General features: G+C 33.2%; 2 protein-coding genes across 5 annotated transcripts; both read left to right on the forward strand.

Moving 5' to 3' along the window:
• The first annotated feature begins 8,565 nt into the window (after positions 1–8,565).
• Positions 8,566–9,712, forward strand: LOC113718602 (LOB domain-containing protein 23-like). The gene is made up of 2 exons (XM_027243496.2): positions 8,566–9,001; positions 9,401–9,712. The coding sequence occupies exons 1-2, from the start codon at positions 8,846–8,848 to the stop codon at positions 9,710–9,712; spliced, it is 468 nt and encodes a 155-aa protein (XP_027099297.2). The 5' UTR covers positions 8,566–8,845.
• A 7,719-nt stretch (positions 9,713–17,431) lies between these two features.
• Positions 17,432–22,138, forward strand: LOC113719483 (caffeoylshikimate esterase). Of its 4 annotated transcripts, XM_072072851.1 has the most exons (9): positions 17,432–17,816; positions 17,956–17,985; positions 18,365–18,494; positions 18,616–18,762; positions 19,035–19,165; positions 20,005–20,142; positions 21,087–21,185; positions 21,313–21,430; positions 21,600–22,138. In XM_072072851.1, the coding sequence occupies exons 1-9, from the start codon at positions 17,526–17,528 to the stop codon at positions 21,620–21,622; spliced, it is 1,107 nt and encodes a 368-aa protein (XP_071928952.1). In that variant the 5' UTR covers positions 17,432–17,525; the 3' UTR covers positions 21,623–22,138. The 4 variants fall into 4 exon arrangements, with proteins under 4 accessions (XP_071928952.1, XP_071928953.1, XP_071928951.1 ...); XM_027244684.2 differs by having other exon boundaries at positions 17,433–17,816; positions 21,313–22,138; XM_072072852.1 differs by lacking the exon at positions 20,005–20,142 and having other exon boundaries at positions 21,313–22,138.
• Positions 22,139–22,272: the final 134 nt, after the last annotated feature.

Here is a 22,272-nt window from a genome sequence, read left to right on the forward strand (position 1 = left end):
ATTTAATGTTTTTGTACATAACCCTCCTATGGTTTCAAAAGTTATATATAATTCTCTTATGGTTTGAATTAAAGTGTCAAAGTAACGGAAATGATTATTCATAACAGAACCTTTAAAAATATCGAAATTATCCTTGTTTAAAAATTAAAATGACTAAAGTGATCAAATATATAAACATAATATACATGGCGCACTAACCTCGTATGATTTTATATTTTACCATATAACTCCCTTATAGTTTAATATTTTACCATATAACTCCCTTATGGTTTTTAAAATATACACATAACTCCTTTATGGTTAATAAATAATTTTCAACTTTTCATAGGAGTATTTTTGACATTTTAGATGACTCCGTTATGGATTGTAAATTTCGTTACTTTGATACTTTAATCTAAATCATAAGAGGGTTATGCATAACTTTTTAAACCATAGGAGAATTATGTATAAAAATGCTAAACCATGGGGGGATAAAGCGTAATTTGTCCTTTTTTTATAAAAAATTATTTCATACGTATTGACGGTCTAGTTGCGAAATTAATTATTTTTTTATGTGCTGATGACGTATTTGAGTTAGTAATTAATTTCTTTTAGAAATATGGGGTTGTATGGCTACCAACCAATGGAAATGGGGCAGGCATGTAAGATGTTATTGAAATGGGCGGTATCAAAATTCAAAAGGAGTTTAATAAGTCAGGCGTTGTTTTTGAGTTGCCTGCAGTGTCTAATATTTTCAGCCGAGGGCAATTCATGACAATAAAAATATGATGAAAAAAAAATCAGATTCATTTAGTCAAAAAGAAAATAAATATATTTTAAAGAAACATTGTGCATCCCACAGAATTTGTTTCCAATGTCTTTGGAACATGCTATTACTTGCATTCCGTTTAGACGACCTCCCATAATGCATTTGTCCCTTGAATTGGTCGAGATGGTAGAATTGGTGTCATGCTTTTCTATCAATCTAGGTTTGAACCTCTCTTGGGACATCTGCCTATCGCACAGGACTTGTCTAGTGTGTCTTAACCCTTCGTGTGATTGGCTGACTATTACAAGAGATAGCGTTTACCTAATGCATACTCTCGAGTAGCGACTGTAAGTTCCCTTGTCAAAAAAAAAAAACCTCCCATAATGCATGCTGGGTCAAATATAAGAGACCACAAAGACAAGCATTAATTATCGAATCTCAGTTATGTTTCTGCTTGGTCTTTGTCACAATTTGTTGAAATTTTTTGTTCTGTACAAGCTAGACCATTTCTGTTAGAATAAAAAACCTAGAAATTGGAGATAAATATAGGTCGCTTGAAACGTAAAAATAGATAAAGAGAACATGTCTAACATTTCAAGGGGATAATCTTTGCGCTGTTGGACAAAATTTGTTTTGCTTATTTCGTTCTTGTTTGGAATTATAGAAAGATAATGGATGATATTAACGGAGGACCAATACAAACATAGGACCCGAGGTTTTTGGCATACATTTTGTGACTTTTCTGGGATGAAACATGCTTATATGGCAGCAGCATAGTCTTACATGCAATTGCAATTCCTACATTTGTTTCATTATTTTCTTGCAGCTAGCTAGTGCATTTCGCCATAAATTGTTATGTTCTGCATATTTTATTTTAACAAATTGGAAGAAGCAATTTTACAATCTTTACTTAACTCGGCCCAAGTAATGCCCAAAAACTCCCATGCCTTTCTGGACTGAACACATGCTATATAAGACATCTCCAAATGATAAACCGAAAAAAAAAAAAACACAAAGGCAGTAAGATCTCGTAGGAAAACATTTGGTCCGATCCCAAGAAATGCCAAATCACAAAATTGAATGTTTTCCAGTTATCCTTGACAAGTAATATAGCGCAGCACTGTTCATATCTTGATTACCTTATTCTTCCAAACTTAATGTAGGCGGTGATCACTTGGTTGATGATACTACATCAAACTTATACGCGACTTTATTTGGATTTTTCGACAATAATGGCATGGACTTAGTATAGGAAGCTATTTGTCACAATTCAAGACCTGTAAGTCTGGGTTCCAATTCTCCTTTTCCTTCGTCACTTTCTAAATACTATCATTTCTCTACCAAAAAAAGTTATTTGTTACAAGACTGGCATTTATCTGGATCAATTAACCCTCAAGTTTGTGAGATTCTTGAAGGAATTATTGTATTAGCGGCCAAAAGTTCATTTCCTAACCATTAACACTGGCCGCCGTTACTTACTAAAACTCTTTGGGAGTTTTTTCCTCCCTCCTTTTGACACACCGCCATAATCTATACCTAGCTACTTTATCACAGCGTTTCACACGCTATAGAATAGCAATAATTGCAAATTCACTGCAACACAATTTAATCAAGAAAATTGTGAAAATTTTAGTTGATGTAGAAATGTTTAAATTTTCTATCAAATTTCACAGACAAATATTGCATGTATAAGAAAAAAAGGTCGACATGACAATATACACACATATGTATATGTATATATATATATATATATGTATATATAGACACACACACACATGCATGCATACATGTGAAAGCACTTAACTCAATTACCCATTTTCTTTTTCCTAAATGACATGCCTAATTGGAAAAAGTTGTTGATCATTTGGATATATACTTGATCCAGTGAATGAAAGCATGTGATTTTCGATGAACGGATTGTAGAAAAAAAAGTCATAATTGTCTAAAGATGGGAAGCTAGTTTGATTGTTTCAAAATGAACTTCCATGATTGAATTGACATGACTTTATAGCATTATCAGAAGGGTAATGAACTTAATTCCATCTGATGGTGACATAGAATAGTAGCAGCGTACTATTATTACTTGACCTTTTTATGCTTCAATGAAGAGATTTTGATAGCTTGATATGACTTTGGCATTAATGCTCCAAGAAAATGTCTTGTGATGCATTCTCTCGAAGTGAAACACAGCATTGCCGTTAATGTGAACTCCAGCTCGTAGTCCACCTATACCGAATTATGGACAAGATCACCCCTTCTTCGTTACCAATCATCCCACAATAGTCAAAGGGTTCGGGCCTATTTAATTCAATAATTCCATGTATGGCCAGTCATGTTCATCTGGTAGAGAAGATCAAGCTCAATCCCGAAGAAGAAAAATGAAAAAGTTGCTTTGACAAGTTAAGTACTTCAAAAGAGATAGTCACCTTATATTCAAACCAATCATGGTGAGTATGGTTTCGACTTTCTTTATCAAGCATTTCCCTGATTCAAAGATTCAAAGATAGTAAAGATGAAAGATCTAAAAGATTGTGACAGCACCCAATACGTTTGAGGAATTTGTGATTCGAATGGAGATGATGGGACAACTACTAATAGAATATAACCATATGTAAGAGTAATTATTTGGAGCTTTTTCTTGTGGTTATCTTTGAAAGAAAAGAGCCTTTATCATCTACCCCAAATGATGGACTGGAAATTATTAGGAGGGTTCCTCTAGATATGGTGCGGGCCTTGATTAATTTGTCAAGCTGGTATAGTTAAATAAAGAATTTATAAATGCTTTCATTAGTCAAGAGTCTGTCATATATCTAATGATGATGATGTATATATAATTAATCCTATAATTAATTCAAAAGTTATTTATATCTTGATTGATAACTATAGTTATTCTGAAAGAAAAAAAAAAAAGAAAAGAGAAAAGGGACCTTCAGTTTCAGCTTAACTATAGTTTATCAATGTTCCTCTTGATACAATATAATGCTATCGTTTTTTTTCCCCTTAAAATTGTGAAACAAATTACCTAGATTACATTCTTCTTCTTCTTCTTTTCTAACAAAGAAAAGAAAAGCTGTGGGGCTTGATTTAAAGACTTAAAGATGCGACTCCTTTATTTTCTATCATGCTACAATCATTCAACACTGTCCAGCACATAAGCGCCCGCACGCTTGGACTTGAAAGCACACAAATGTGCATACCAAGTGTAAGTTGTATAAAATCACATCCTCATTCCTTTTCTTAGTCATTTCAAGAGAAAAAAATCCCATTAAAGATAGGTTTGATGATACAAAATGAAATGGAAGCAGTAAGCTTTAGTATGAGCTGATTTATCCTCGATTCGATGCTCCTAATCGACTTGATATGATTTCCTATCATTGCAACTAACTTATCTCACTTGAACGCACGCATGGGAACGAGAAAAAGGCGCAAGGAAAAGTAGTGAAACTGGAAAGAAGGTTCGTACAATGAAAAGCTAAAGCTTTTGCTCCTTCTTTGATCTTCCATTGACAAGGATGTAAAAGGCTGAATTTATGAACTACCCGTGCCAGGAAAAATAGTTAAGTATTCTCCCCGAATCCGAATACATTTTTTGAGATTTTATTCCTATGATCAAGTTCACGACTAAGATAACTAAGGATCTGACGAAAGATTAGGGATCTCGAATCATGTTATATAATACACAACTTCGTTGAATAAACTTGTGAGTAGCCGTCTAAGCACAATTAATGCCGAACTTTCTGGATTAACAGAGTTTAAATAAAATAATTTCTATATTTGGAGATGGAAATGGGGCAGGAACAGTGCAACTGTTCCGCAAGATTGATGGCCAAGATTTGATTAAAAAAAAATGTAAGGTTTAGATTTCATTTTATACATCGTTCTTCACATCATATGTGAGACCCACAAAATTTTGTTCCATAGTTACACGTTGTGTGAAATGAATTACATCGTATGCAAATTGAGTTACATCTTGTGCAAAATGCACAAAATCAGTTCGGACGATTTTTCTGTTGACTGTTCCTGCCCCTGGTCCTTCAGAGATCAACCTTCATCTCCGTGTCATCTAGCAAAAAAAAAGAAAACATTTTTATATTAATAAAAGTCAGTCCGTCGTTGTTCTTGAGCTGCTCTTGTCTCAACTCAATTAATCATGCTTTTCTCTTTCCGGGAAACCATGACTGGGAGTTATTTACAGCTATTAAAGATAACCGTATCTCTTGTATTACCTCTTGGAGGTCAATATGGAAAAAGTTTAGACGTTGCACGCAAAATTTTCAGTCTTGTGATAAATTTACATGTGAAATTTGCAAATTGGAATCAGATTCAGGGCAAGAAAACTGGCCTTTTGTGTTAGAAAGGCTACAGATTAAACAGATAATATTACTGGAAATCACGATGTTTTGCTAGACCATTGATGACAGCAAATCACGACAATCTTGGGACGCATTTTTGTTTCATTTTGCAGGTCAAAAAATTAGTTCGGTCACACAAACGTCTCATTGGTTGGGAATACAAGTAATGGAATATTTGGTATGTCTTAATCGTTGTGTCATCTTAATATAAATACGACGCTTCATGATCCAAAATATTCATTACAGCTTGAGGATAACATAATCTTATTGTAACTAGGCTTGTGATGCAATGTAGGGTCCCATCAGACAAAAAAATCTGTCCTTAAAACGGACATATGAACTGGATTTTATTTTAACAAAGCGAAGAAAAAACTTCCTGGTTTAGGCATTAGTATTGCCGGAAGCCAAACTGGTTAGTTGGCAGAAAGTCTATTGTCATATTCGAACACAACTGGGATTAATGTTTCTTTTTCGGTTTCGACCAAAATATATTGGATAAATAAACACCTAAACAGACATATTCTAATTTCATCTGACATAACCCTTGAGTTCCGGGAAGAATTCGTAATTGCGAACTTGTGATAGAAGAAATGGTTGAAATTTGAAGTCAATAATGTTAACTACCGACCATTTACGACCAACATGTGAACAAAGAAGACCCAGAGAAGGCACGTATTGGGTAATATATGAGATGCAGCTTTCTCAACAGGTCTCGGTTGGAACAGCACAAATTAATTAGAATATGCATTGGATTACAGATTTGATGAAGTCGAAATAAACTAACACGCTTATGGTGCATTAGGTGATGATGGACAATGAAGGAAGATATAACAAAGACCTGATTTACGAGCTAAAAGACAATATAGCTGGAGGGTTTTAAATTTCCTTTTCTTTGAAGTGCTGGATTACTGTTTAGCTAAATGTCAAACCTGTTCTACCGAAATAGCAAAATGTACAAATAAAAAGTAGGGATAATTTCAGAAACCTCCCTTGAGGTTTCTAATAATTTTATTGAGCTCCCCTGAGGTTTGAAAAATTTACACTTACCTCCCTCAATTTGATAGTTTTAGTAACAGAATCTTAAAATAATATTGACTTGGTCAATTTTTTTAAATGAATACCCAAAAATGCCCTCGTGTAATGAGTTTTAATTTATTTTCCTATACAATTATAAGAAAAAGGTGCCAAATTTTTAATGTCCATACCTACTATTTGATAAACAATTATAATAATAATTTTATCACCATAATAAGATACTTTTGATGGTACTTTATTATAGATTTAGATTTATAAGATAGAAAAAAAATGTTGAAATAATTCATTTAGACTTTATAAATTTTTCGGGTAGTGGGATTATCATAATTTGATAGTAATTTTGGGTCATTTCTTTTTTGATTTAATTTCTAATTTTAGTACCAAAAAATAGAAAACAAAGATCAGCAAAAACATTGGATTACATATAAAATTAACTCATCAAAAAAATCACTAGTTCGACATTTGGTTACAATAAAAACTAGAAGCAATAGTGGTAGTTCTACTGTTTTATTGACCAAAAAAAAAAAGGAATAAGAAGGGAAAAGAATGAAAAAATAATTTTAAAACTCATTCTAAGTATAAGCATACCAAATAAGGGAATTTCATTAAAACATTTAAGGGTAAAATTGTCATTTTAAATGACAAGGAAGGTATGTGTAATTTTTCAAATCTCAAGGAAGTTCAGTGAAATTGTCAGGAACCTCAGAGGAGGTTTCTGAAATGATCCCTTTTATAACATCAGCTACTAATAGTGATACACCCCCCCCCCCCCAAACCCCCACAAAAAAAGTTAAAAAGCTATCACTATAATTATCAAAATCTGTATAGTGGTTCTTTAATGTTCATATACCCCCACCACCACCCCGGCCAAAAAAATGCAATAATTTGTAGGACATTTAACAGCCCATACAAGATGGATTAGTGTGTTAAACTTGCGTAGGACCTGTACAAGATGCCTTACCGCATATTGAAGTAATTGCCATTCCCTTTCACTGAAAAATGACAAGAAAACTCTGCAATTCCAACTTGCAACACAAGTGACGAGAAGATTACATGAGAAGAAATGCTAAACAGTTAGAGCATTTCTCAGTGGCTGAAGCATTTTGCTAGTGTTGGCAATTGGTATGACACCAGTTGACTTAACTCAGGCCAAATGCACTTAATTGTCATGAGGTGGATCTAAGGCATAAATTATACAGTACTACTATACTATACTATATTTTCAATGCCTATAAACAAACTTATGAATATAAATTATCTCTCCGTCTCTTTCAACACATTTTGACCCCGACTCTATCATGCATGAAAGATGAAAGAGACCTCTGAACTAGATATGGTAGATTAGGCTTTAAAATAGTACAGATCTGTTGACGTACATATACTATCATCCATGTACATGAACTTGTATCGATTACATTACTTTATACTGCACTTGGCAAAATACAAGACGTATCTAAGCCGCCTTTTACAAGTCTTGCGGATGAAATGTGTGTTGTCAGCAATTTATTTTCAGTATATATATTTGAAGAACGCCACTCAGTAAAAATAATAAATTAATCGTTATGCCGATGATTTTAAGATTTAGGCCTTGTTTGGATTGCCATTTTCCGTCAGAAAATTACGTCGTTTTCCGTGATCACATTTCCCTATTATCTTTTTTCTTCACATACATCAAATCGTTACAGTAATTTTGCCATAAAAAATTATGGAAAATGCAATCCAAACACAACCTTAATTGTCACTTGGTAGGTTAATGGATAATCTACGACTTACCTTCTCGTTAGTGTTAATTATAACATGTATTAAGGGAGGGCCGGGCCTACATCGTACGTAGGTCTATACAATACATTTTTTGTTATTTAGGTGGCCTATACAATACTAATTCGTAATTATCCATGTCTTATTAGGTCAAGTAATTTTTGACTCTTGACTTCAGGCACTTAGTGACCTTCTGTTTAAATGTCACAAGATAGATTAATTACAGGGATATGCACGTTGAATTTATTTATTATTAGTTACACAAGCTACTCTGAATGGAGTGCCAACCAGATTAAGATATCGATGGTAAAATATCATAAAATAAAAAAAAAAAAGCAAAAAAGTAAAGATTGTATTATTACAACTAGTGTCGACTGGCAACCCTATGATTTTTCAATTTTATTTTATTCCCTTTTTTTTTCGTTTATCGAAATTCCATGAGCGAGTTATAGAATTGTTGCATGCAATTATATGTGTTTTTTTGGCAGGAGAAAAGCAGAGCAGAAATGTGATGTGATTGAATACTACAACTGACCAAGCCCAGAGCTTGACTACTACACCAAAAGCAGAGGCCCACATGATTGAATGAAGATAAGGTGACGCCCTGAACAGGCCCAAATGATTAAATACCGAATCCTTGAATTCTTTTATCTTACCTAAAATGACCTCCACCACCGGTAACTTTCCTTCTAAAATTTCATTTTTTATTATGAAGAAATATTAAAGGCTCCACCGGTAACTTTCCTTCTAAAACTTCTTCATTTTTTGAAAAGAAAAAGGGTTATAGCCATTAGCTATTACAAATAGCGGTGTGATTTGAAGAGAATCTCTATTAGATTGCTTCTCCAAAAAAGAAGAGGTGTAGGGCAAATCCAGAAGATTCTAGCAATATTTTGGATTCCAGAAGAAAAATAGTCTGGTGAGCAATATCAATATATTTTTGGAGATCTCCATGATGAATTCAACAAGGTGTGCTGCATGCAAGTATTTAAGACGAAGATGCTCTCCAGATTGTATTTTCTCTCCTTATTTTCCTCCCAATAATCCTCAAAGATTTCTTGAGGTTCACAGAATCTATGGTGCTAGCAACGTTGCAAAGATGCTTGAGGTAATTAGTACAGATCTTAATGACTTTCGTAGCTATTTTTTCTTATGTAATGGATAATGGGAAGATAGATTAGAATAATATCAGTCTCATAAAAAAAATTTCTGCGAGTTATCCCACTACTTGCTAGTAATAGGGTTAAGAACTATTATAAAGCCTTGTTAAATTTAGGAATCATCACTGTTGCAAAATTACATAACAACTTCTTTCACACACACACACACGTATATATGTCTTTCACACAACTTCTTTGAAATGATATCGTAATGAAGTTTGTAACGATACTAGTAGTGTTGTTTACTTCATGCTTTTTTCAGTTTGTATGCTTGAATGTTACCATTATACAAGAAAGAATCAACAAACGATTTCGTGTTTCCTTTGCTGCATTTATGAATTAAACAGAAAGCTCCAGTGAATCAACGAGCTGAAGCTGCAAATTCAATCCATTATGAAGCACATTGTCGAATCAAAGATCCTGTTTATGGATGTGCTGGAATCATCACATTATTGAACCAACAAATTAATGATGCTCAGTGTGAACTAGCAAAAATCCAAGCAGAGATTGCTGCCCTTAATGGTCACCATGCAGACATACTACCTCCGTACCAGCAAATTACTGATGCATCAAGCTTTGCTAACTACCCTGTGGAGGGAGATGGAGCTTTTCCAGCAACACATGACCCTTCCTTCCCTCAGTTTTATCTTAACAGTTAGTAAAATTTATAAGTTAGCGAGTTAGATTTTATTCCTAGTAGCAATTCGAATGTATATAAGGCTCAGAGATTATGCCTTCTTTTTGTTGTGATCAGCAACTTAATTCTGTTTATGATATAATCTCAATAACATTATATGATTAAATAATCAGAACCAAATTGCTCATCTTAGTTTCTTTTCCTTCGACCTCCCTTCACACAATTTTGTCCGAAATACACGCCTTGAAGTGTTGATAATGTAAGAGTATTAATAGTGAATATAAGAAGGGTCTGAATTTAGCAAGTGTGGTGACATTGATAGAAAGGGTGTGAGTTTTTTCTCACTGCCACGTTCAAAATTCTAATTCTAGATCTACCAGTTACGGGTGAAAAGGGTGTGGGAGAGGTGGGAGGTAAAAAAAAAGAAAAAAAGAAAGAAGCCATCTTGGACTCTAAGAAAATGTACTTTCACCCTAATCCGAACCACAAAAGAGAAACAAAAAAGAGTGACAAGAATTTAGTAAAATTTTTGCCTTGTAAACATAATCCACCACTGTATCTTGCGATTGAAGGGATAGCTAGGGTTTAGAGATGGAGATCATAGGCCATTTCAGTGATAGTTTTGCCTGGACATGTGACACTGCGAAAAGCAAAGCAGGAATCCTCCTAGCTGCTTGTGTTGATGTGGCAGTACACTAGGCAAGTGAGTTTGACTCTCACAGAAGTTGTGTTCTGAAATAAACCAGAATTCTTCATTCATCTGGGAGGCCTCGTTGCTGTTGGTGGATTTGGCCGAAGCTCACTGTTTCTGGGCTCTGATTATTACTTATTCGATCCACTGGATGGAATTGTAATTTGGTCATACTCAATATTCGAGGCTTGTGTATTTTAGTCAATTTTTTTAATTATTTGTATTCTAGTCAAGTTTACTCCTAACTTTTACTATTATACTTGGAAAGCAGGCTTTCGTTTCCTCTTTTTATTTTTATTTTTATTTTATTAATTATTGAGAGTTGAGGCGATGTGGTTTGGTCATAACGGATCATTGTGAGCGACACCATGAACTTTGTGCAGAGTTTGCATTTATATACTCCCTCAATCTTATTGAAGGCGTCGTACTTTTTATTTTGAAATATTATAAAACAATTGTCATGTTAGAAAAGTCAAAACACCTTTTAGTTTTTCTTTTCAATATAGTCCTTTTTTCTAATCATATGTATGTTACCATTCAAATTTAAATTATGAATTTGTGGAGATAAAATTGGAAAAAAAAGCACAAATATCACAATCAAACCACTATCTGTAAAAAGTTGGATTCTCCAAACATGACTAAATAAATGAAACAGAGAGAGTATATCTTCTAGTTTTTGGAGCTCGTGACCTCTCATTTCTAGAAAGAAATTAATAAGAAACTTTTATGAATGTAGTAATTTGCAGCAATGGTGAAGGAAGATTCTCAAGGTGGTGAGGTGAAGAAAGAAAAACTTTTCGCTCTTGAATCCATGGTCGAATGTCAAGCCTGTGAAAATCCCATCTTCTTCATGAGGGGTAATTTTTGGTTGGAGCCTTGGAGGTGCACATTCAACTTTAGAGTAAAAAACATCTGGACAATCGTACTACCGTCACTAGGCCTCATGATTTACTTTCAATGAAATTCTTGAGGTTTCTTTAGTCATCTTGTCCACTTAATACGGCTTTAAAAAGATCAAGCACAAACATAGCTCTGCCCGAGTTCAATTAATTTTAAAAAAAATTTATAAGAAAATTCGCAACTGCTATCCGAGAGTACCCGCCATTAGCCCACATGATTTACTTTAAATGAAATTCTTTATATTTCTTTAGTCATATTGTCCACTTAACACGGCTTTAAAAAGATCAAGCACAAACATAGCTCTACTTGAGTTTAAATTAATTACCGCTACTCGAAAGTGCGTACTGGGTAAATCCTACTCCATACTATATAACCCGACAATCACACGGAAAGATAAGACACACTAGGCAAGTCCTGTGCGACAGGCAGATGTCCTAGAAGAGGTTCGAACCTTTCAAATCGGAATTGATAGGAAGGTATGACACCAACTCTACCATTTCGGCCAACTCAAACCTTAGTAATTAAAATTACCTTGGTTCGAACCCAAACATTGAGATTAATTGATCAAGTATCAAACTTAGAGCTCCTTTTATTTATTAAAATAACTATTGTTGGCTTTTTTAATGGCATTTTAAGTCGATCAATTTTGTGAGGTTATGTTCGTTAATAATTAGATAAAGCAATTCCTAATTTGGACCACCAGGCATGGCGCAGCCTTGTTTGCCCTTGGTCATTTGATAGACCGTCTGTTTTTTTTGATAGACCGTCTGTTCGTGTATGCCATTTGTACGAATATTTCGGTCTCCTTAAGGTATCATTGATTTTTTTAATATATAACTAGTAGGGGTGGGCTATGCTATGCATAGCCAGTGCCCATTGGAATAAATTCATTGGTAATAATTGATGAAACAATAGCTTTGTTGCAGTTTAGTTATATTTTTCACAAGAAATAATAAGTTGTTTTGTTGAATTTATTAGTAATTGCATTGTGTAGAAGTAAATTCACATTTGTTTCTTTTTGTTTAACTTGTAAATACAAATGTGTATTGTTGAAAAAATATATTGATTTCTGTAAACTTTAGAATGTTTTTGGTTTTAATTATGTTGTATTGGTGATAAATTATTGAAGGAGAAGCTACACACTTGCGATCTTTGTTTTACGAAAATTATCAGGAAGAAAGCTATGAGAACAAAAAAAATGAATAAAAGCTTCTACGCTTTAATCTACTTTGTCAAATGTAGCCTCTTGATTTATTGTTGTCAAAATTTTCATGTAGTCAATGATAAGTAAACCACTCCATTGATTTATGGCCCAATATAATGGTGAATGTATGATGAAAGTACAAAGAACAATTAATCAAGTGGAAACCAGCAGCCTATGATTTATACAAAGAACAAACCAACTCTTAGGTAAATGGTAAACATCTAATCGTAACAAGTCATTGAAGAAAGTAGAACAATGGCCTATGATTTTGTAAAGATTGTTTGTACAAGAAGAAAATGGAAACCAAGAACGATATGAACAAAAGAGCAGCCAACTATTTCGAATTTTACCAAAATAGATGAGTATGTTGTCTGACTATTGAACGATCTAACGATTACAAAAGGAAAGCAATCAACCACTACAAATCTAATGGTCCAAAGTTAAGCAGGATATCAAAATTATTTTAAAAAAAGTGAAAAACCTCAAATAAATAAAAAAAAACCTTAAAATTTGCTTTGTGATTTAAATATGGCTTGGCTAAAATAATTCTTAGATTGACTGTTTCATTTTAATTATGTAAAATAGATTATATACATCTTCCCTAGCACAACGCTTTACAGTCTTATTCCAAAAAAATATCATTTTTTTCCATATTCCTTTTTAAATATTTATTAGAGATGTGATTTAGACATCTTAATATTTTTCCCACACCATAAAAATATGTGTTTTATCATAGTTTTTCCAATAAATCCATGACAAATAAAAACCTAAAAAATTTCTTTCTAAATGAATAAAGCTCATAACTGGCATATTTGTTTTTATTTTTATGCCATCAGTTAAATCATCTCTTACCCAATTTCTTCGTCATATGAAAAATTTATCAATTTTTGTATCTCTTATTGCCACTAATCCTAAAGAATAAGGAGAGTATTTGTAAAATTAAATAAAATTATAAATTGAAGTAGGCGATGCACTTATATATGCTTTGTAAATAATTAATCTAGCATTTAAAACCTTTGTCATGATGTGTCTACTCTCATTAGAAAAAAATATTTATTTTGGTATTTTATTTTCCCTCAAAGTCAAATAATTTTAAAAATCTATAGAAAAATAAGGTTGCATTCTAAATATTAACCTTGCATTTACACTTAAATTTGTTATGCTTATACATTTATTCAAAGCAATAATTGATAAATTTATTTTTGAATTAAATATATTAATATCAAATATTTCTCAGTTAATTATTTATTCTTGACTAAAGAGGTAATAAATAATCAACTATTACATACCTAAATGATCATTGAATAGGTTGGTTCATTTGGTCTACAAAATAATTAGCGGGGAGGAGAAAAGTTTATATATAAGCATTGACTCAAAAGTATTGAAAGTAAAAGAAGAAAACAAAGAAAGCTCCTCACGCTTCTCATTTGTGCCACATGGCAGCTATTGAAGTTGTTATAGCAAAAATCAACTCGATCTTATATAATAGTTATTACTAGAGAGACCTCAGATGTGCAAGGCACAGCCTAGGCCCCCTAATAACTTAATTGAACATATAACAGCAAAACTTTTTGGTACATAATAGACAAAAATATGAGAAAAATTGAGTATCAGAAGAAATTCCATCTATGAAGTTAACTCTTCTAAATCAAGGAGACAATAAACATAGCATCTATTAAATCCATCACTAATCTTGAGATTAATGAACAACTGCATAGTTGAATACAATTGGGAAGGAAGAAATCTGATTTTTCTATGCAACATTGAGAAACGATTTATAAAGAAATAGAAAAAGAGACTTTAATCGATTACATAAAAGAGTTGTTTAAATGTAATAGTTGGTTAGCTACTAATTAAACATAATTAATCAATATCCAAGGATTAAAATTTTTTTCATTAATCTATGAAGCTTGATCCTATAGTCATAAATTAGACAATATATAAAAACAGTAGAAGTTCTTGTAGTTATGCAACATGACTTGCAATTGAAATCTTTTGTCTTATCCTGTATGGTACATCTTTTGTCTTGCTCCATCAAGATAGAAGTAGGAAAATAAAAAATGGGAGAAAAATCATAGATTCCTCAAAGGAGAGTTACATCACATGTCAATAAATGAGAGTGCTACATTAAATTCCCATGTCTCTTATATAATAGGTAGACAATTAGAACGAATGAAAATGATCCAAGGGTTGTAATGTAGTGTTATTGTATTAAAACTAATCTAACGGTGATGAATTAAACAATAGACTCACTTAGTCAAATAATTAAGGTTAAAAAAATTCGTTGGGCTCAAAAGGAGAATAAAGGAGCCAAACTTGCTCAGTTTGGCATGAAAAAAAAAACAAAAAAAAAAGGGATATGCAAGAGGCAAGAAAATCGCAACGGATATTCTGTTCCACACCCTGTGTCATTCTCTATCCTATTTTTTATTATATTGCTATTTCTCCTACATAAACACCATGTTTTAATTCTTTTTTTGTTTCCTTAAGATCCAATAACTATTAACTGAATAAAAAATCAATACAACAGTTTCAAAAAAGCAATATATAATAGAAAATTAAAAAATACAGCAGAAATTTCATAAAAAATGAGATTTTTTATGCATTTTGATTTTTTGAGTTTGTTAAATTTTGTATATTACTTAGTTAATAGTTATTGGATCTTAAGGAAACAAAAAAAGAATTAAAACATAGTGTTTATGTAAGAGAAATAGCAATATAATAAAAAATGGGACAGAGAATAGCACAGGGTGTGTGACAGAAGATCCGTTGCGAAAGAAAACCATGTGCAAGAAAAATATTAGACTTATGCCACTTGTCAAATTATTGGAAAGTCAAGTGGCAACAAGGGAGGCAAAGAACTAAACCTCCTTTCCTTCTTATATATAAGGTAGAAATCAAGAAGATTTCATTTTTAAATTTGTTGAAAATCCTCCTGCACGAATTACTCAACAAATATTTTATTACTAAATTAATAAAGCTATCATTGATTAATCTAGTAGATAAATCTGAAGTTAAATAATCATTAATGGCACTCTACTTATGCATAATGACATATCCACCATTATCTCTTTCATACAGTCTCTTGACAAAAATAATAAAATAAAATAGAGGAAATATTATTAAGTACAGTTAATAATCCCTACTAAGTTATCAGGACTTATCTACTTTGTTAAGTTTTAGGTTCTCTATTGCACAGAAAATCTTACATTGTTTGTTACATCATATATTGACATATGATTATCTGTCCTTCATTGAAAGTCAAATAGGGACACGCATATTATATACTAACACTTAAGAGTAGGGTTACAAATATACTCCACTACTGAGTTGCAAGTAAAAGACATTGCATGCACATTTTCTGGAGTTGGAGCAATGACAGAAATTGGGGCATTTAGAGTGAACAAGGATGGCAAAACTCTGCATCGCGATCCATGTGCATGGAATACTGGTAAGCTCTAATTCAACAGTCTTATCAATCTTCCATATATAATTGACTACCGGATCAACAAGAAGGGACTACAAAGTACAAACATAGAATGAACAATATTCTATCTAGTATTAATCCTGCACCAACATCAAGTTTAGTTAGTAAGACGGTTCATTTATTAATCTATACGTCTCAATTAAGTCACCAAGAGGCTAATTAGAGTCTTACTGTTGATTATTTTTTGTTTTAGCTAAAAACATTTAAAAAAAATAAAAGATAAATCTAATTATCAAGGTTTTCTTTCAAGCGAAAATTATATCTAAACTGTTTACGCTACACAACTTGTTCAGCTACTTCTCTGTCAAAATAATTACTCAAATCATACTACTGTAATCAATCTAAAGGAAATAGAGGTAACTAATTTGATTGACAAGTTTGTCAATTAAAACGCTAAATCAAAGATAACTAATTACTGCTGCAATATTAATTCTCATTAATTAAAATCTGTCTGATAAACGTTACAATTACGACTTTGTGGAGCAGAGTAACAAATGCCACTAAACGCATCAACGATGATGATATCAGTGGGCCCTTGTGCGATTCTACACCAGGAGTTGTAGCGGTGGTTGGCTATGGTGTCGATCCACGTTTTCCACAAAATGGTACTATTAATTAAACTCAACCAGAAAAAAAAATTGCCAATTTGACACTGATCGGTAAGTGGTGGTCGCCAGTGCTGCTACATTCGAATCGGACTGAACTGTCCAACTAATTCAATCGTGAACTGATCTTTTTTCGAATTGGTTAGTAACATAAAATCACGTCGGTTAAAAATCAGTTAAAATTATAAAAAAAAATGGGCCAAACTAATAATTCGGTTCAACTATTTGACTCGATTTTCAAAATTTTCTTTTTTTTTTAAACATAATTTGAATTATCTAAATTATAAAATTTTCATTTGTTAATAAAAAAAAAAGTGCCACTCACTTAATGTAAAAATCAAAATCACTCCCTTCTCTAAATAATCTCTAAATCAAGAAATTCTCGTCCCTATCATCTTATCAATTTATTATCAACAATTCTAACTTGCATTAAAAAGCCATATTCTCAACAAAAGGATCTCGAATTGGATATGATTTGTTTGAATTTAGTTTTTCGAGTTATTTTGAAGAATATACATACTTTAGACATAAATTCACATTTTTATATATAATTTTTAGATGTATATTTGATTGCAAGCCTAATTTTTTTTTTTGTAACATCTTGTATGGTTGGCCAAATATATCTAAAAACTTAATTTTATTATTTTTAAAATTTATAAAAATATAAAATAATTATAACAACAAACTAACGTTAATTAATTTTTAAAAATAATCCGATCGATCTAACCAATTGACCTCTCACACCCGATAGTTTAGGTTAGTGGTGTCAGCTATCCGGTGATAATTTAACAATGATAATTTAACACATTGTTGGTAGCACATGCCACCTTTAAATAGTTTAGTGCTCCAATACGCTATTCGTGGACTATTTCAAATAACTTCACATCTGTTTCTTTCCCCTTTTTCCCGTGGACTATTATCTGCTGCACTTTTCAACTCTGATCCAACATGAAACTTGCTCTGACTTCAACTTTCCGGCCACTGGTGCCGCCAAAATTGTCCCCTTTTGACCAAAATCTTGCTTCATCCAATATGATTTTCCGGCCAAGTGTTACATTAACTCCAAGAATGAGGGAGACTGTGATCATGATGGCCCAGAAAAAGAAGCCAAAGATTGAAGGTGTCAGTGATGAGCTGAACTCAATTGCTTCCCAGAACCTGGATTTTGCTCCTGCTCGAAGAAGGGTCAGATTGGCTTTCAGTAATGTTCAGCAGCAGCTTGATCATGTCTTGTTTAAGGTATATTTTTATTTATTGAAAAATACATCGCTTTTTACTGTTTGAGCTATAGTTGAAGTCAATATGGTATTTTCTTTGTCTTGAATTTTGATTATTGTTGTTCCTTTTTTTTTTCTTGAACTGTTGAAATGATTACTAGATGGCTCCAAGTGGGATCAGAACAGATGAGGTAAGTAATCATGCTGCTTTGAGAACAGAACATGTATTGCATAGAAATGTATTATGTCTAAAATTTAGTTCCATATTTAGCAGCTTTAGCTTTTGATTTCTAGAGAAGATTAATGAATTTCCAGTTGTTGCATATTACAGCTGTAATGCACTTCAATTGAATTGATTGTGACTTACTGACATTTCCAAATAACTTAATGAACGTGCTGGATAAAACCAAAAATATACACAGTTGAATATTAAAAAAGAATAGAACTTCTGATTGATTAGATCAGGCTGCTCAAAATTGTATCCTTTTTTACAAAATGCAAACTTAATGCGTTTTGTTACTTTGTCATTTTAACTCTTTCCTTAGCTGTGAAAAATTATGGGTTTTGCAGTGGTATGAAATAAATTCAAAGGGCCAAGAAATTTTCTGTAAAAGTTGGTTGCCAAAGCCTGGTGTACGAATTAAAGGTGCTTTATGTTTTTGCCATGGATATGGGGATACTTGCACTTTTTTCTTTGAAGGTATGTAATAGGATCTTCCATAGAATCCATTGCTTCAAGCCATTAATCTGCTTTGAAGTCCATCTTTGATGCGTTTGGGAATTGGATATGTATCTCATCTACTCAAAATTTGGTGTTTCAGGTATAGCTAAGTACATTGCTGCTTCTGGCTATGGCGTTTATGCAATTGACCACCCAGGTTTTGGTCTATCTGAAGGATTGCATGGTTATGTCCCAAGCTTTGATGGCATAGTGAATAATGCACTCGAGTTATACAATATAATCAAAGGTCTGCTGTAAATTGCTTCTTTTTGCTGTCTCAATCACTGGGACAATCAAAGAATCGGAGACCTTGAAAATCATCCCTTTTATCTAAATTGAACTGATGCTGCTCTCCAAAACTGCAATAATAATCCGAAGCAATCAGATATTTTCAACATTCTGCTTGCCTAGAGTATACTGCATTCACATTATTGACCTGTTTAATTATGCAGTTCATATAACTCTGTTGAGAATATTTCAATGTAACATCACCGAAGCTAGTTTGGAACAATTTGGCAGGAAGGCCAGAGATAGTAGGGCTTCCACGCTTTGTATTTGGTCAGTCGATGGGGGGAGCAATTGCCCTAAAAGCTCTGCTGAAGGATCCAAATGAATGGGATGGCATAATTCTTGTAGCGCCAATGTGTAAGGTAATGCACTCTAAAGCCTTCGTGCTTTACCAGCTTGAACTTCATGATAATTTGTGGTTTCAAACTTGCACAGTTTGACTACTTTATTTGGCCAATTGTCTCGAAGTAAATGTTTCAACCACTTAACTGAAGCAAACATGTCCTCCCCTGCCCCCAGAAAAAGAAAAGAATAAGAAGATGATAGGAAGGGAGTTAGGTAAGCTTTTCTAGTTCTGGATTCCTTATGACAATATGATTGTAATGTAAACTTTACCATTAAAGTGAAGAACCTTTCACACAATTTTCTTGGGTAGTAAATAAACAATACTTAACTCCAGGACTACGGGATTCATATGCATTGATAAAATTCATTCACAAAAGTGCAGTCTTTTATAGTTTCTGCTTTCTTTCTGTCAAATGCTGTTTGTACTTTCGGAGATGTTTTGGCAATTGTAGGCTTATGACAGTGTACTTGTGAAATGTCATCATATCTCCAGATCGGCCCTGCTGATTTTCTTTGCAGTTAGGATAGTAATGAAATTCTGCATTACTATATGCCTATTGCTGATTGGTATTGAATTGATTCTCAACCTATAATCTTTGCACATTCCCAAACTTCAGCATCCAATATCCTCACAAAAAACTTGTACAAATTGTGAAGGGAAAAGCTTTTTATTTTGTTGTTGTTGGGGGGGGGGGGGGGGGGGGGTTGCTTTTCACTATTGTAACTGAGGAAAAGTTATTGTGTTGACGATCATCCACAATCCTTTAAAAGGCACTATAATCAAAGTTTTAATATTATAAATCAAGCATTTTAATTTTCCTACAAAATTATTTGCTGACCTTGAGCTGCTACTTAGATTGCAGAGGAAATGACTCCTCCAGTTCCCCTTCAGAAAATCTTGATTCTTTTATCTAGGGTTATGCCAACAGCAAAGCTTGTTCCCCTGAAAGATTTAGCAGAGCTAGCATTCAGAGAGTTGAAGAAGAGAAAAATGGTTTGTTCTTTCCTTTCTGTATTAATGTCTGTTAAACTTTGAAAACTACAACATTTATGGACTGATACTTCCCACCATTGGCTTAACAGCTGCTGGATGATAAACTTGTAGTTAATATGAAATAGGAGAAATGTAAAAAACTAACTCATGCTTTACACGGTCAAAGATACTAATAATACATTATAGTGGAAAACTTATGACAATCTGTGGTTTCTGTATAATGGGATATCATGTGGTGAAACATATCTCTATCAGAACATGTAAGCCTTGAAGCTTATGTTGTTTGTCATATGTCTTCAGCAAACAAGATGAAACATTTTTAAGTTTTGTGAACACATCCAACTAAAGTTTCTTTCCATATAGTGGATGATTTACATTCTACTCTACACTAATCAGAAACTATGATAGTGCCTGGCGTGTTACACTGACATGATTCTGTGGATTGATTTCACATCATGGAGAAATCATTTTAATTAATGTAAGATGTTAGAATATGAACAGGGAAAAACAAAGCTGGTGCTAAAACGGCATAAATTGAAAATTTTGACTTTAAAAAAAGCCTTCAAATCTTGCAGTTCTACCATAATTAGAGTTCAAACAAGAACTATTAGTAACATCAAAGTTGACTATTTATTCTGATATCTTGCATTTGGGGCCTTAATTCACATTCTCTTGTTTTGCTAAAATTTGCAATCTTGCTGAAGTACGTGGTGATCTCTGTATGGGATCTTATTATCGTGTATTAGTGAATTCTCTACAACAATAAATAAAGATGTACCCAACATCATGAGCTGGTTCATATTAGTGTAGCAGCCTGATAGCCAATGGTTTCCTTGAAGTCAGCCAATTAAATATCTTGGCTTGCAAAGTTTCTGTGACTTTATTTATATGCTTGATGGAAAATATGTGCTGAAGAGACTTTCTTTCCTTTCCTTCTTTCAAAGGCTGACTACAATGTAATTTGCTACTCTGATCAAACACGATTAAAGACTGCTGTCGAGCTTCTGAAAGCAACAAGATATATAGAGTCACAAGTAGATAAGGTTAGCATCCATTGCTTCTTTGTAGAGCCTGATCTCATTTCAATATGCTATTACACATGACTACATGAAATACCGAATGAAGTTTTGAGTCTTAATTCTGAATTAAACTGTCTTTGGTATCATGCAGGTTGCATCTCCAATGCTGATTCTTCATGGTGCTGCTGATAAAGTAACTGATCCTCAAGTTAGCAAATTTCTATACGAGAGGGCATCTAGCAAGGACAAAACTCTGAAGCTTTATGAAGGTGCATATCACTCCATTCTGGAAGGGGAACCTGATGATAGAATTTTAGAAGTACTCAGTGACATAATATCCTGGCTTGATTCTCGATGCTCCATGAAGAACTAGTTTAATCCTTTTCTTCAGCATTGAATTATTCAAGCTGTTCTATTTGTTTCGCTGTCATCTTGCAGCCATCAGTTTCATTCTTTCCTAAGTCACAGCTTGCGACTGTTCTGCAACCAGGAGAAAGAGATCATTTGTTTCCTCGGTAACAAAGTATTCAATGCCCAACAGCTATGTAGTTTAGGAAAATGAAAGTTGATGCTACAAACTTCGGAGAAAAGAAACAAGATTCTTCATCACAAGATATAAAGCAGTAGCATTCAGAAACGATAAGTTCTGGGATATAGCTTTCCGTAAAGGAGAGGTTGCATCAGTTTGATTAAAAAGAATGCCTCTGATCAAGAACCATGTTTTTACATCAGCAGCCAACTTATGAGGACCTATAAGGATGAATGATTGAGAATATGAAAACAGACAGCTTTGTAGCTCTATTGTTCTGACTTTTTTATGTGAATTTTAGTATTTCTTAGCTAAGTTTGAGGGGGATATTAGACGATGGGTTTACATGCACAAAGTCAGGCCTTCTCCTGTAACTCTGTGAAAGTGGTGTATCATACTTGTGCTTTTCCATGGAGATAAGATTAATAAATCATCTCAGTTCCCCTTACGGAATGAGAAGTATAAAACATAGAAGCCCCTAAGAATTTCTTTTTTTGGTAATAAAAGGATTGCATAAAATAAAAATAATTAAGTCAGTACATCACATATTTGTGTGGGAAAAGAAACACCCCTGGAATCATC

Source organism: Coffea arabica, chromosome 11e, assembly GCF_036785885.1.
Source record: "Coffea arabica cultivar ET-39 chromosome 11e, Coffea Arabica ET-39 HiFi, whole genome shotgun sequence".
Taxonomy (NCBI): Eukaryota; Viridiplantae; Streptophyta; class Magnoliopsida; order Gentianales; family Rubiaceae; genus Coffea; species Coffea arabica.